Source organism: Rhineura floridana, chromosome 7 (assembly GCF_030035675.1).
Source record: "Rhineura floridana isolate rRhiFlo1 chromosome 7, rRhiFlo1.hap2, whole genome shotgun sequence".
NCBI lineage: Eukaryota > Metazoa > Chordata > Lepidosauria > Squamata > Rhineuridae > Rhineura > Rhineura floridana.
This window is the reverse complement of record NC_084486.1, coordinates 58,662,422-58,675,470: the sequence shown is the minus strand read 5'-3', so window position 1 is coordinate 58,675,470 and position 13,049 is coordinate 58,662,422. Positions and strand designations below refer to the sequence as shown.

At 40.3% G+C, this 13,049-nt stretch overlaps 1 protein-coding gene across 11 annotated transcripts in view; it reads left to right on the top strand.

The window, feature by feature from the left end:
- PTPRE (protein tyrosine phosphatase receptor type E) overlaps positions 1–13,049 on the top strand; it is a 216,312-nt gene that overhangs the window by 170,291 nt on the left and 32,972 nt on the right. For all 11 annotated transcript variants that reach the window (XM_061635662.1, XM_061635661.1, XM_061635671.1 and 8 more), the window contains one exon: positions 8,525–8,615. In XM_061635662.1, coding sequence (XP_061491646.1) covers positions 8,525–8,615 — 91 coding nt within the window. The remainder of the gene's footprint in view (positions 1–8,524; positions 8,616–13,049) is intronic.

The window sequence follows — 13,049 nt, the reverse complement described above, 5'->3', positions numbered from 1 at the left end:
TGTCCGAATTCAAAGTGGCTCCTCATTCTCAGCTCCTAGAGGCTTAACTAGCCTTCCTCTTACCAACCTTTCCCAAAGAATGGACTGTGAACAACCATAAATATTTTATTTATTTATCAAACTTGGAACCTGCTTTTCATTATAAAATAATCCCAAAGTGGGATACAATACCAATGAAACAATAAAATTATACAATCAAGCTGTCAGTAAACTATAAAACAGGCAAGAGCACATACACAGTCAAATATTTATTTACAAGGTGCAGCAACACAGATTAACCAAAAGCCTGGGGGATTAAGTAGGTGTTCAGTTGATGCAGAAAGCTTATAAGGCTGAGCACCAACCATATTAGAGGGTGACGGTAGTTCCACAATCAGGTGCCTGTGTCAAGCACCACCATAGTTCTGCTCCACCTGGCTATTTCTCAGTTTGGTTCAGAGCCAAGTTGCTTTCAGTCTTCCAGTCCCAGGTCTGTTCCTATTTGGCTGGTCATTCAACAGTCCATCCAGGTTCTCATCTGCCAAATTCCTGTATAGCATTTCCAGCACACAGAGAACCATTGTGCTAAGCATAGACAATTAAGCAATCAGGTTTTCTACACCATAATGGTTTGTTGCAAGGAAAAGGGATTGTATTATCATTAACAATGAGTTCTTAAAGAAGAGTTCTATGGAGAAAAGAGGTAATTCATTACCAAGCTATCCCACACCAATCTGCAATATACCTCTCAGAACAGAGTGCAGGCCCCATGTGTGTGTGCTGAAAATAATGAATCTTGCTGAGGCCTGAACTGTAATAGCAATGCACATTCTTATGCTGTCATTCTCTCTGCTTAGCTTGAAGCATAAATCATGGGATATGGGAAATCTGATGTTTCTCAGATACTCAGAAAAATCTAAGGCCCTCCCTTTGAGAATTGATGACCTATGACAGCTTGACTTTCCTACTTACAAAAGAACAGTGACAATTTTGAGGAAGAAGTGTGTTGTTAATCAGAACACAGCCCAAGAGATTTTATGTTGCTACAGTCAGGATCCTCTCCCCAGTGTGTTTGCTGCCCATTACTTGTAGCTCCACAAGAGTGGCTTTTCAAGGCTTTAAAGGTTTCTTGTAAATAGTGTCCTCACCTCGGTCAGAGAGGTAAGCTTGTTCTTTTGCTTCCTGCTACATTGTGGTTGCATACATAAGGCGTTTGTTTTTGCTTGGCTGCTAGCTGAGTAGCAGAAAGGAGCATACCATGTTCGGTTTGCTTTCTGACCTCATATGATATAAACAGTTATGTGGAAATGCACATATTTTTTATTCCTTACATAGCCATGGCAATGAAGGAACTGCATTAGTTTACATTTGAGTTGTTCTATATGAAAAACCACATGCCAATTAAACTGCCTCTCTTATGTGTAGGAATGGGGTTTGCTGCATGGTTCCAATTCACTTGCATTCCAATAGTCCATCATTTGTTCCTGATCCATCCTTTTTTTGTTCCCACTTGCTCTCGCACTTGCTGATTCGATCTGCTGTGCACGTTTTTGGGTGATTTGATCGGCATTTTTTTTTTTGTGGCCAAAGTTTCATATTTATCATATTACGTGTAAATGATGACAGTATTTGATGTGGATTTTTGGCGTAGGGAAAAACATTGCATAATGTTTAGCTTACATGAATGATCACAGTGTTCCCTTTGGGTTTTTTGCGGCAGGAAAAACATTGTGTAATTTTTAGGTAGCTTATTTAAACGATCACAGTGTTCCACGTGGTTTAACTCAACCTAACTCAAAGTAAAATGGGGAAAAGTTCAAAAGAATAAATTCTTGCCAATTTGCAGCCACGGCCACAAAATCCATGCCGATTACAGCCACGGCCCGCAGCAAGAAAAAGGTGCCAGTGTGAAAGGATGGCAAACTATCAAATTCAGCTGGAATTTGGTGCCAGGTCCAATTTAGCGAATATTCTCCCCCCATACCTACTTATGTGGCAGCACCCTTTAAAGCTATAATATAGGGTGAAGTGAGCTCTATAATTGGCAGGGTTGCATGTCAACAGTTTTTATTATGATTATGTATTTAAAATATTTTTTTACAGTACTGTATCTCTGTCAAATAAAAGTTTATTTTTGCATGTCCATTAAATAAATCCAAACATTTAATTAAATGCCTCCTGATGACTTGGCACAGTGCAGATATTTTTAGTGACTTCTTAGTAAAAAGTTATCCTCCTGCTTCAGTGATTTTGTTTCTTGCTTTTTAATGTTGTGGATTTTCCCTCTATCCAAAATAGAAGAATGTACCTATTGTCAGTTTAGTAATGCAAACTGTATGAAACACTTTTAAAATACTGAAGTCCTGGCCCAGAGAACGGGGGAAAGTCCCATTATGGAAGTGGAAGTCCTTGCACTGATGGGATGCATTAGATGAATTCCACCCTATATTATGTATTTGGTGGACACTTCTGTGATGGTTATAATACAGTTTGCCCTAGAGTGCAAGCTTTTTCATCCACAAATTGCCAGCAAAAGGTGCCCAAGATGAATTGGCAACTTGGCATTGGAGGTAGGAGGGATTTACAGTATCCATCTGGATTCCTTCCCAATTCCTGCAAATTGGGGAAAGCACCTGTTGTTTTGGGGTGTTGTTGCTTTTTTTGTTTTGTTTTTATTGTATGATATATTTATTTGTGTTTTTAACAATGTTATAAGTTGCTTGGAGACCTTTGGATAGCAAGCAACTAACACATTTTATAATAATAATAATAATAATAATAATAATAATAATAATAATCCAGTGGGAGCTTTTCCCCAATGCAAATTAGAGGGACATTGGCCTGGATCCAGGTTATAACTACAGCAGATGAATTAAAGCCCCCTTACCCTCCCCACATGCTAGGGTCCCAATCTGTATCAGGGATCCCCATGCTGGCAATTTATGAAATAAAAAGTTTGTGAAAGGCAAACTGTGCTATAAACTTTCTGAAGAATTGAGAAACAACAACAAACCCCCTGCAAACATGGTGGCTGGAAATTACAGTAATTGAAACCTATTCATTTCTGTCAGCAACAAGAACATTCCTATCAAGAGTACAGTTTTTCAGAATTGTTTCTTCAGTTTGCAGTGTGTCAAAAGCTTGAAACCAGATTAGTAGCAGGCATACAAGAAGGACGCCAATCATAATATGTGAGAATTTATAAGGGAATAAGACTGTAAAAATATCCCATTGTAAGTCAAAAATGCCTGCAGCAGCATAGTTGTACACCAAAAGCAACTTTTTAAAAACTTTGCTGCGATACTACCACTGTTACTGGGAAAAAAGGTGAAACCAGAAACACTGTGAATAATTAGAGAATTGCTTGCATATTCACAACTTAATGTCAAGAATCTGAGGTAAAGTGTAATGATCCAGAGCCCTCTGTATAGTATATCAGATTCACCCCAGTGTAGCAACGTGGGCAACTATAGATATTTAAACTGAAGTGGCATGAAACTGTCAGGATCAAATTGTTTAAGTAGAAGATGCAACCCATGCTTGGAGGATCCTAGCCATTAAGTAAATGAATGTGGATACACTGAGTTATGGAATTAAGACTGACAAATCAAAATTCCAAACATTTGTCTGAACCAAATAGCTGCCCTTAAAATAAAATACAGGAGATTTCACATATGTGGTTGGTTCCAGTTTTGTTTGTCAAGCAGCGTTTCTGGAGAAATTCTAAAATAGGAACAAGACTAAGATCTCCCTTGCCTCACTTTTTCCTGAAGCTTTCATATAGAAAAGGGAAGTTCCATTTACTAGATTTTTCACTATTCTTCTGATGAATATGCAAAAGTCTATGTTTAAAGAACACAATCTATTTGCTTAATGTGATTTTTAAAAAATGACAAATTTTTGAAATGAAATTAAGGAAAGCCAATTGTATGCCTTCTACTTGTTTTGTTTTCATTGGGGCGAGGGGAGAAGCAAGTCTGTGGAGAACAGGACGCAAAGCAAGTTCAGGCATTGGAACCACAAACATAACAAATTTGTTCATGTTGTGGTAACAAAAAGTAACACACAAGAAGACTTCCTCATCAGCTGATAAACACCGTCTAACACCACCAGTCTAGTTTGTACTGTGGTTCTGAGTGGAAATTCCTCACTGTAGTGTGTACCTGGGGGTTGCTGATTTTTAAGGTTCTTCCATTCACCTCTTCCATTAAGTCACTCACAAGACATTTTCTAATCTGGGAAGAAATCTGCTTAAAAGAAGGGTATAAAAAGCATAAATCATGCTCACTGTGTCTATGAAATGGTGTGAAGTGTGATTCTGTCATACTGATCAATCTTAGAAACCTTTTAAGCAACTTAATCTTTTAATGGCAACTAGCAGAATGTGTAGGATTCCAAGGCTTACCTGAGAATAAGCCCTGTTGAATACAATAGGATTTGTAAACATGCATAGAATTGGCCTGAAATTATTTTATTAGAACCTTGGTAAATATATATTTGCTGGGGGTGTTTCTCTGTGTGTCTTCTTCGCAGACTTAGCAGTTCTTAACAAACATCTTAACATTATTATACAGCCATGAGAGTGGCTGTATACTATAGCCAGCATGGATTTTTCACATTCTGCAATGTTAAATTGAAAATATCCCTGTGCCATTCTGATGCTTTCCATAAGCTCATTTCAAACCAAAACCTTACAAAACCTATAGTCCTGGACTCAGAAATGCTTGCTTAACAACCTTCTAAATTTTCATGGAGAAACACAAAACAGTCAGAGAGAATAGAGAGTTCAATGTCTAAAAAAAGAGAGAGAAAACCTAGAGCCCTTTTGGATTTTTTTTGGACAGAATTCTCATAAACTGTTGAAATTCATTAAAAAGCCATGTTCACAGAGTTCCTGTAATCCTATTACTGACCTTGCCCCATACTCTGACCTTCATCTTCTGCAGGTTAAAAGTTAAAAAAAAAAAGCCTGGCTGATTTTTAATTAATTTAAGAAATTTTGCCTTGAACTCAATGATAGTGTCGGGCATGCTCAGTAAGAACCAACTGTCAGTGTTCTAAAAGCCAGACTCCCAGCTGCTGGGCTTCACTAATCAGGGGGCCACACCCACACTAGACCTTTATTTCACTTTAGACAGTCCTGGCTTCCCCCAGAGAATCCTGGGAAGTGTAGTTTGTGAAGGGTGCTGAGAGGAGACTCCTATTCCGCTGAGAGAGCTCCAGTAGCCAGCCTGGTTTAACAGTCAGCCACTCTGATTGAAGGTCTGTGAGTGGAACAGGGTGTCTCCTAGCAACTCTCACCACCCTTCACTAACTACACTTCCTAGGATTCTTGAGAAAAGCCATGACTGCCCAAAGTGAATTTAAGGCCTGATGTGGATGTGGCCAGGGACAGCTTTGGGTGGGAGGTTACATGTGCCTGCTGTAGAATAAAAAGGTTGGGGAAATGCTGAAAAGCAGTGATACTGTTCACATTGTTTTCCTTTTGGAAAGGAAAGGGGCTTCCCCACTGCCCAGTGCCCACCCACCCAATCTCCTCTCCTCCCCTCCCTGCCCCTCCCCCGGGTCAGTGTTGGACTACAACCTGGGAGACCAGGGTTTGAATCTCCACACAACCATGAAGCTCACTGGGTGACCTTGGGCCAGTCACTGCCTGCCAGCCTCAGAGGAAGGCAATGGTAAACCACCTCTGAATACCACTTACCATGAAAACCCTATTCATAGAGTCGCCGTAGGTTGGGATCAACTTGAAGGCAGTCCATTTCCATTTTCAAACCTGATTGCACAGAAATAAATCCCATTGAACTCAAAAAAGTATGCAAATGGTCAAATCCACCCTCCCATCTCCTCTCTCCTATCCCCTCTTTCTTGCCCCTTCCCTCCCCCTTCCTTTGCCCCTCACTCCCCATCCCCTTCTAATCCCCACCTTCCCTTTCCCCCTCTTCCCCTTCTTCTTCCCCATGGTCAGTTTTACCTATCTTAAGCATGATTGCACGGGAGTAAATACCACCGAACTCTATATGCATGAAAATGATCAAACCTGCCCTCCCCTCCCCCTTCCTTTGCCCCCCTCCAATCCGCTCCCTCTCCCTCCTCTCCCCCCCATGGTCAGTTTTACATATCCTAACCATGATGGCATAGGAGTAAATCCCACTGAACTCAGTAGGCATCCAGATGATCAGACCTACCTTTCCCCTCCTTCCCCTCACCCCTCCCTTCCTCCTCTTCTGCCCACTCCAGCCCCCCTTGCCTCCCCCCCGGTCAGTTTTGCCTATCCTAAGCATGATTGCACAGGAGTAAATCCCACTGAACTCAATAAACATGCAAATGATCAAACCTTGTTTTTAAAATATGTATTTTAAATTGCATTTGTTTTTAGTTATTGTAAACCACCCAGAGAGCTTTGGCTATGGGGCGGTATACAAGTTTAATAAATAAATAAATAAATAAACCTGTCCTTCTCCCCTCCCCCTCCTGCCTGCTCCCCTCCCTCCTCCTCCCCTCTGCCCTTCCTCCCCTCCCTCCTCCTCCCTTTCCCATCCCCTGTGGTCAGTTTCACCTATCCTAAGCATGATTGCAGGGGAGTAAATCCCACTGAACTCAATAAACATGCAAATGATCAAAGCTGCCCTCCCCTACCCCTTCCTTTGTCTCCCTCCAATACTCCCCCTCCCCCATGGTCAGTTTTTCCTTCCCTAACCATCATTGAATAGGAGTAAATCCCATTGAACTCAATAAGCATGCAAATGATCAGACCTGCTTTCCCCCTCCTTCCCCTCTCCCTTCCTCCTCCCCTCCCATCTTCCTTTTTTCTCCTCCCCTGCACACTCCAGCCCTCCCTCCTCCCCCCCCGGTCACTTTTACCTATCCTAAGCATGGTTGCATGGGAGTAAATCACACTGAATTCAATAAACATGCAAGTGATCAAACCTGTCCTTCTCCTCTCATCCCCCTCCTGCCTGCTCTCATCCCAGTCCTCCCCTCTGCATTTCCTCCTCTTCCTCCTCCCCTCCCCATCCCCTGTGGTCAATTTCACCTATCCTAAGCATGATTGCAGGGGAGTAAATCCCACTGAACTCCATAAGCATGCAAATGATCGATCCACTCTCAGCAAACTTGCACAGGATCCTATTTCTTACCTCCCAGATTAAAAAGCAGGGAAATTCACTAATAGGCAAAAAAACTTGCCTTTTAAGAACATACCTATAGACAAGAGACATTTCTATCAAACTTTAAAAAGCAGGGAAATTGGGCAGCTATAGTGAATGCACCAGGGGAGCATGAGACCAGACCTCTCTGAGATATTGGACTACCCTACAAATTTGTCAAAATGCAAACACCATTTGGGTTGGTCATTCACAGTCCAATCCATTTCCTATGTAGCTTGGAAGAATTTGGTAACGTGCCTCTGAGCATAGGTGAGTGGTGGCAACACCTGCAATCAGCCCAAAGAATAGAAAGAAGACATGTGCTGTGCTGATCTTGTTTTAGCAGGGAGGAAGCAACATTATTAAGACAGTTCATATAGTTCAGATGGTCACTTTAAATATGTCTGATTTACTCTGCAATTTTAGTGAAGTTTCCTATAGGAAATCATATTCTTTTCTTTCTATTTCTGTGAATATGTGAAGTACAGCAACACTTTGCAAAATTTACACTAAAAATCTCCAAAAATAATTGTGGAATAATGACACTGACTATTCTGCCAAATAGTCTCCAGTGGACATCAGGAGTGTCTCAGTTTGCACAAAATAAAACAGTGGGAGGTGAAATATATTCTAGCAAAATTCCAGGTGTGCTCTATGTTTTTAATTGACCCTGCCCACCTTGCCTTTATTGAAGTGGTTTAAACACAGCAGGCTGAAAACATGCATCTTGGGCAGACTAAGTTTGTTTTTTCCAACAGCTAGAGTCACTCCTGAAGGAGCAACCTATTGTAATCTGTCTGATTTTACATCAAACTGCAGTTTCAGATTCAACTGTTAATGCACCCAAAATAGAAATAGAGCATAACCTCCAGTTTGAAACAAAAGGCTGTCTTCACCATCATATGACACTGACCAATAAAAAGGCTTTGAAATTAATAAAAATAAATCTGACACAGGTTTCTAAAATGAATAATGAGAGAAATATAATTTTCTAGATTAGATTCTCTGTAGAAACAGTAATGCAGGAATGAAGCAAAGTAAGAAGAACACTAACAAACATACAAAAATGTAATTCTCCTTCTTTGGAGATGGCAGGTATTGCCACCGCTCACCATATGCTCAGAGGCACATATTACCAAATTATTCCAAGCTACTGTTGTTATTGTGGTTTGCACTGACAACTTGAAATAACAACAGTTTTCTAAGTAACAAATACCCATTTTGCTTTGAAGCTGGGATTTATTCCTGGGTGGTGCTTTTCGTGTATTTTGCTAAAATTGTCATGTAGGCAATACTAAACTTCATGGGGTAGAAATGTTTTATCTAAACCATCTGCTTTGTGTAACTACTCATTATAGTATGTTGTTTTGAACTAACACAACATATTTTCCCTGTAGTCATTACCACCTGGATATATGCAAGGAACACTTGAGATGGCAAATAAAGAGGAAAACAGAGAAAAGAATAGATATCCTAACATACTACCTTGTAAGTATTAGTGATTTATTTATTTATTATAAATAAAAGTTTGTATTTGGTAGTGCCAAATTCTGACAAGTACCCATCTATTGTAGCAAAACAACAGTCTTGTGGCATCTTAAAGGCTAACAGATTTAATGTGGGCCCAGCTTTTATGGACTAGAGTCTACTTCAACAGATGCACAAAATGTAATTATCCTCAGCAGATACCTATGTACATGGGTACAGAGAAAAATTGTAAACAGTAAGGCCAAATCACCATGAAAGGAAAGAAGTACAGTGACTATTTTATGTAAAGCTTAAATGTGTTCATGATATGGATGGGCAGAGGTGTAGTCATCCAGGGTCTTTGGAGGAGTCTTACTTTTTTGGCAGCTGGGTCCTTGCAGGGTCCCTGTGTCTCCAGCATCCTACAAGCCAATCAGGTTGAAGGGGAAGTGTGTTAGCCACTGCTAAGAGTTTTCTAACATGCCTCCTTATCCTTTCCTGCTGATTTGAGCCAATCACAGTGAAAGGTCTGTTCTCAGTAGCCAACACTCACCTTTCATGCTTATTGGCAGGCTGGTCATTGACCATAATAATAAAGATACTACTGCATGCTTATTGGCTCCTAGAGACATCTGTTGTTGTGGGAGAAGGAACTAACAAGGATCTAATTCTCAAACCAGCAGCAGGGTGTTGCTGTAACTATCCTGAAGGGAACCTGCACTTCTGAATTTACCACTACACTATTGGTGATGGGTGAGAATTGCAATTCAGTTTGCATTTCAAGTCGAGTCTATCAAATTCGCATTTTCTGAAATAATATGAGAACTGAAAATTCACATTTATCCGAATTTTGTGATGCAGTTCGCAGGAAACAATGTTTAGAAAAATATTAGGGGGAAATGTGCATAAAAATGAATATATGAGTGAAAATAAAATGCAACAATGCATTAGATGATGAGAATTGACTTGCAAAAATGTGTACGTTAGTCAAAGCTGCCTACAAAAATGTGTTTATGAGAAGAAATGCACACTAAAATGCTGGAGAATTTTCACGAGAATTTTTTTTAAAAAAAATCACAAATTGCTGCAGATATTTAGAGAACTCAATTTAAGATTGGAAAAATGAGAAACTGAAAGAACAGATGTTGACAGATCTTTCTATCCATAGTTCAAAGTAATCATGTTGACTATTCACAACAGTGATAACTTGCTTTTTCTAGCTGGACACATGTAATTGGTTGACATCTAAATTCAGCAATATTCTTGTTGAAAGGTAATAGCAGATACCACTTTCACAGATGATATTACTGTTATTGTTATTAATTTCTTACGTTTACCATAAGGTCTTAGGGTGGATTACAGCAATTTAACAATACCAAAGACATTATGATATTAAAATAAGTTTAAAACAAATTCCAATCAAGTGAATAGAGTGAGCACAAGCAGATTAATCCTTCGTGATATTAGGTCCTATAATAGTATTGCCTGAGTGCATATGGGGACAGAGCTGGTGTCTGAGTTTGTAGCAGTGCCTTGCCCCAGAGTGTCTGTTAGACTGGGTCACCTTTTTACATGAAGGGCTAACTGTAAACAAGGACAGGCCTGCCGTCCAAGGCCTGTGTGAGAGACACATAATTGTTTAGGATGGGGTATACATCACTGATGAATGGCTTTAGCTGGGAGCTGAAGCAGACAATAATATCAGCCACATCATCAGAGGCTATTCATATGCTCATTCTCAACAAGTGTCACCTGCCAACCTGCCCTTCTGCTGTCTATATAAGGCAAACAGATCGATCTCTACATAAAAGAATGAACAGACACAAATGTGACATAAGAAACGGCTGTATTCAAAACCAGTATGTCACTCTTAACAAAATACTCTGCTAGTGACTTTTAGGTCAATGTTTTTCAAGAAAAGGGCATGGCAGAATGAAATTGCTGAACTAGATTTCATCAGTAAATTTGCTGTTTCACGTTGTCACTAATTCATTCCCCCTTCTATCCATGTATTATTTATACACTCCTTACATCAATGCTTTATTTCTATCTTGTACTCTCACATTGGCATATAAAATTACAGCAATACAGTAATAAAATAAAATTAAAATACTGTAACAAGAGTTAATAACCAATCACAGCAAAAATAAAACACACACACAACCATTTAGGGGTCTCAGTTACTACAACAACAACTACTACAAATTATGATGATGATGATGAATGCCCAAATAGGCTTCTAAGTGGTTTACAAGTATAACAACCAATTACACAAACATCAAAATATAAACATCCATAATTAAAATATGCAATAAAATGATTCCGTTAAAGCTGCATAGTAATTAAAACAGGATACTTGGGTTGAGAGATCAAGGGAATGCCTGTGCAAACAGTCGTGTCTTCAAAAGCCAGTGGAATGCCAATACAGATGGAGCCCAGTGAATTAAAACAATGTTACGTGCTTGTTTAAAAAGGGGCAATGAAGGGGCCAGATGGATCTCTCCTTGGGAAGCTATTCCATATTAAGAACATAAGAAGAGCCTGCTGGATCAGGCCAGTGGCCCATCTAGTCCAGCATCCTGTTCTCACAGTGGCCAACCAGGTGCCTGGGGGAAGCCCGCAAGCAGGACCCGAGTGCAAGAACACACTCCCCTCCTGAGGCTTCCGGCAACTGGTTTTCAGAAGCATGCTGCCTCTGACTAGGGTGGCAGAGCACAGCCATCATGGCTAGTAGCCATTGATAGCCCTGTCCTCCATGAATTTGTCTAATCTTCTTTTAAAGCCGTCCAAGCTGGTGGCCATTACTGCATTTTGTGGGAGCAAATTCCATAGTTTAACTATGCGCTGAGTAAAGAAGTACTTCCTTTTGTCTGTCCTGAATCTTCCAACATTCAGCTTCTTTGAATGTCCACGAGTTCTAGTATTATGAGAGAGGGAGAAGAACTTTTCTCTATCCACTTTCTCAATGCCATGCATAATTTTATACACTTCTATCATGTCTCCTCTGACCCGCCTTTTCTCTAAACTAAAAAGCCCCCAATGCTGCAACCTTTCCTCGTAAGGGAGTCGCTCCATCCCCTTGATCGTTCTGGTTGCCCTCTTCTGAACCTTTTCCAACTCTATAATATCCTTTTTGAGATGAGGCGACCAGAACTGTACACAGTATTCCAAATGCGGCCGCACCATAGATTTATACAACGGCATGATGATAACGGCTGATTTATTTTCAATACCTTTCCTAATTATCGCTAGCATGGAATTTGCCTTTTCTATTCTGGAAGCCTTAAATGAAAGAAGTAATCTCTCTCATATCCCTGTCCACTAATTTGTACTTCTATAGAGAAGATGGGACACAGAACAAAATTCTTAAGCAGATTTATATGACAGGAGGTCATTCCTGAGATACAGTGTCCCAAGGCTATTTTAGGGCTTTAAAGGCTCATGAAATGAAACTAGGAACAAACTGGTAGCCAATAAAGCTGGCGCAGAAAAGCCAAGTCTGTCCTCTGTATGATAGGATGCAGCTGGTGTACCCGAAGGAAGTTGATAAAAGGTACTCCTGGCCACTTCTGCATCTGTGTGACCACAAGCAGTGATGGATCCAGGAACACTTCTGAAGCTACTGCTTCAGAGAAAGTGCAATCCTATCCAAAACAGGCTGAACACTTCCTCCAAATCAGACTCTCCAATCAAGAATATCTCCGTCTTTCATCTGGAGTGTCAGGTTGTTCACCTTCATCAGCTAACAAAATTGCTCCCAAGCACTGGTTTAGAATTCTCATTGCATTTTCAGAATTGGATTATGGAAATGAGAGCTAGATGTTACTGCACACCAAATCCTCAGATGACTTCAGCCAGCAGTCTGATGTAGAAGTTAAATAGCTTAGGGAACCAGATATCACTATGCAATGCCCTGCATGTCATAGGTACTTCTGGGGTAGAGCAGCAGTACCCCAGCACAACCTTCTAGGACCTATCCAATGTAAAATGGTGGCACCCAAACTCAGCCTGGCTAAGCAGCCTGGAAGGAGGCAATAACAATTGGTATCCAAAGTATTTGTAAGAAAAGCCAGCAGAATCTCACTCTTCCTGTTCATCTCTCACTGCAGGTCACCCACCAGGGTGACCAAAGCAGTTTCACCCCCATATCCAGATCAGAAACCGGACTAAGACAGATCTAAATAATCAGTTTCATTCCTGGAATTAATTCCATTACAGCAAATCAGAGACGGTTTTTCCTTCATTTCTCGCATTTTCAGCAGGTTGCTTAGATTCGGATTTAAAGGGAAAGCAGCATTCCCTTTCTCTGCAATGTCATGTAAACTGTGTGAATTAATCAGGGGTGCAGGTGGCACCCATCTCACATTAAATCTCTGTGTGAACCAGCCCTAAGAGGATGCAGTGATATGAAGAAGTAGGAATTCTGAAATATCACTATCACAGAATAAACCTTAA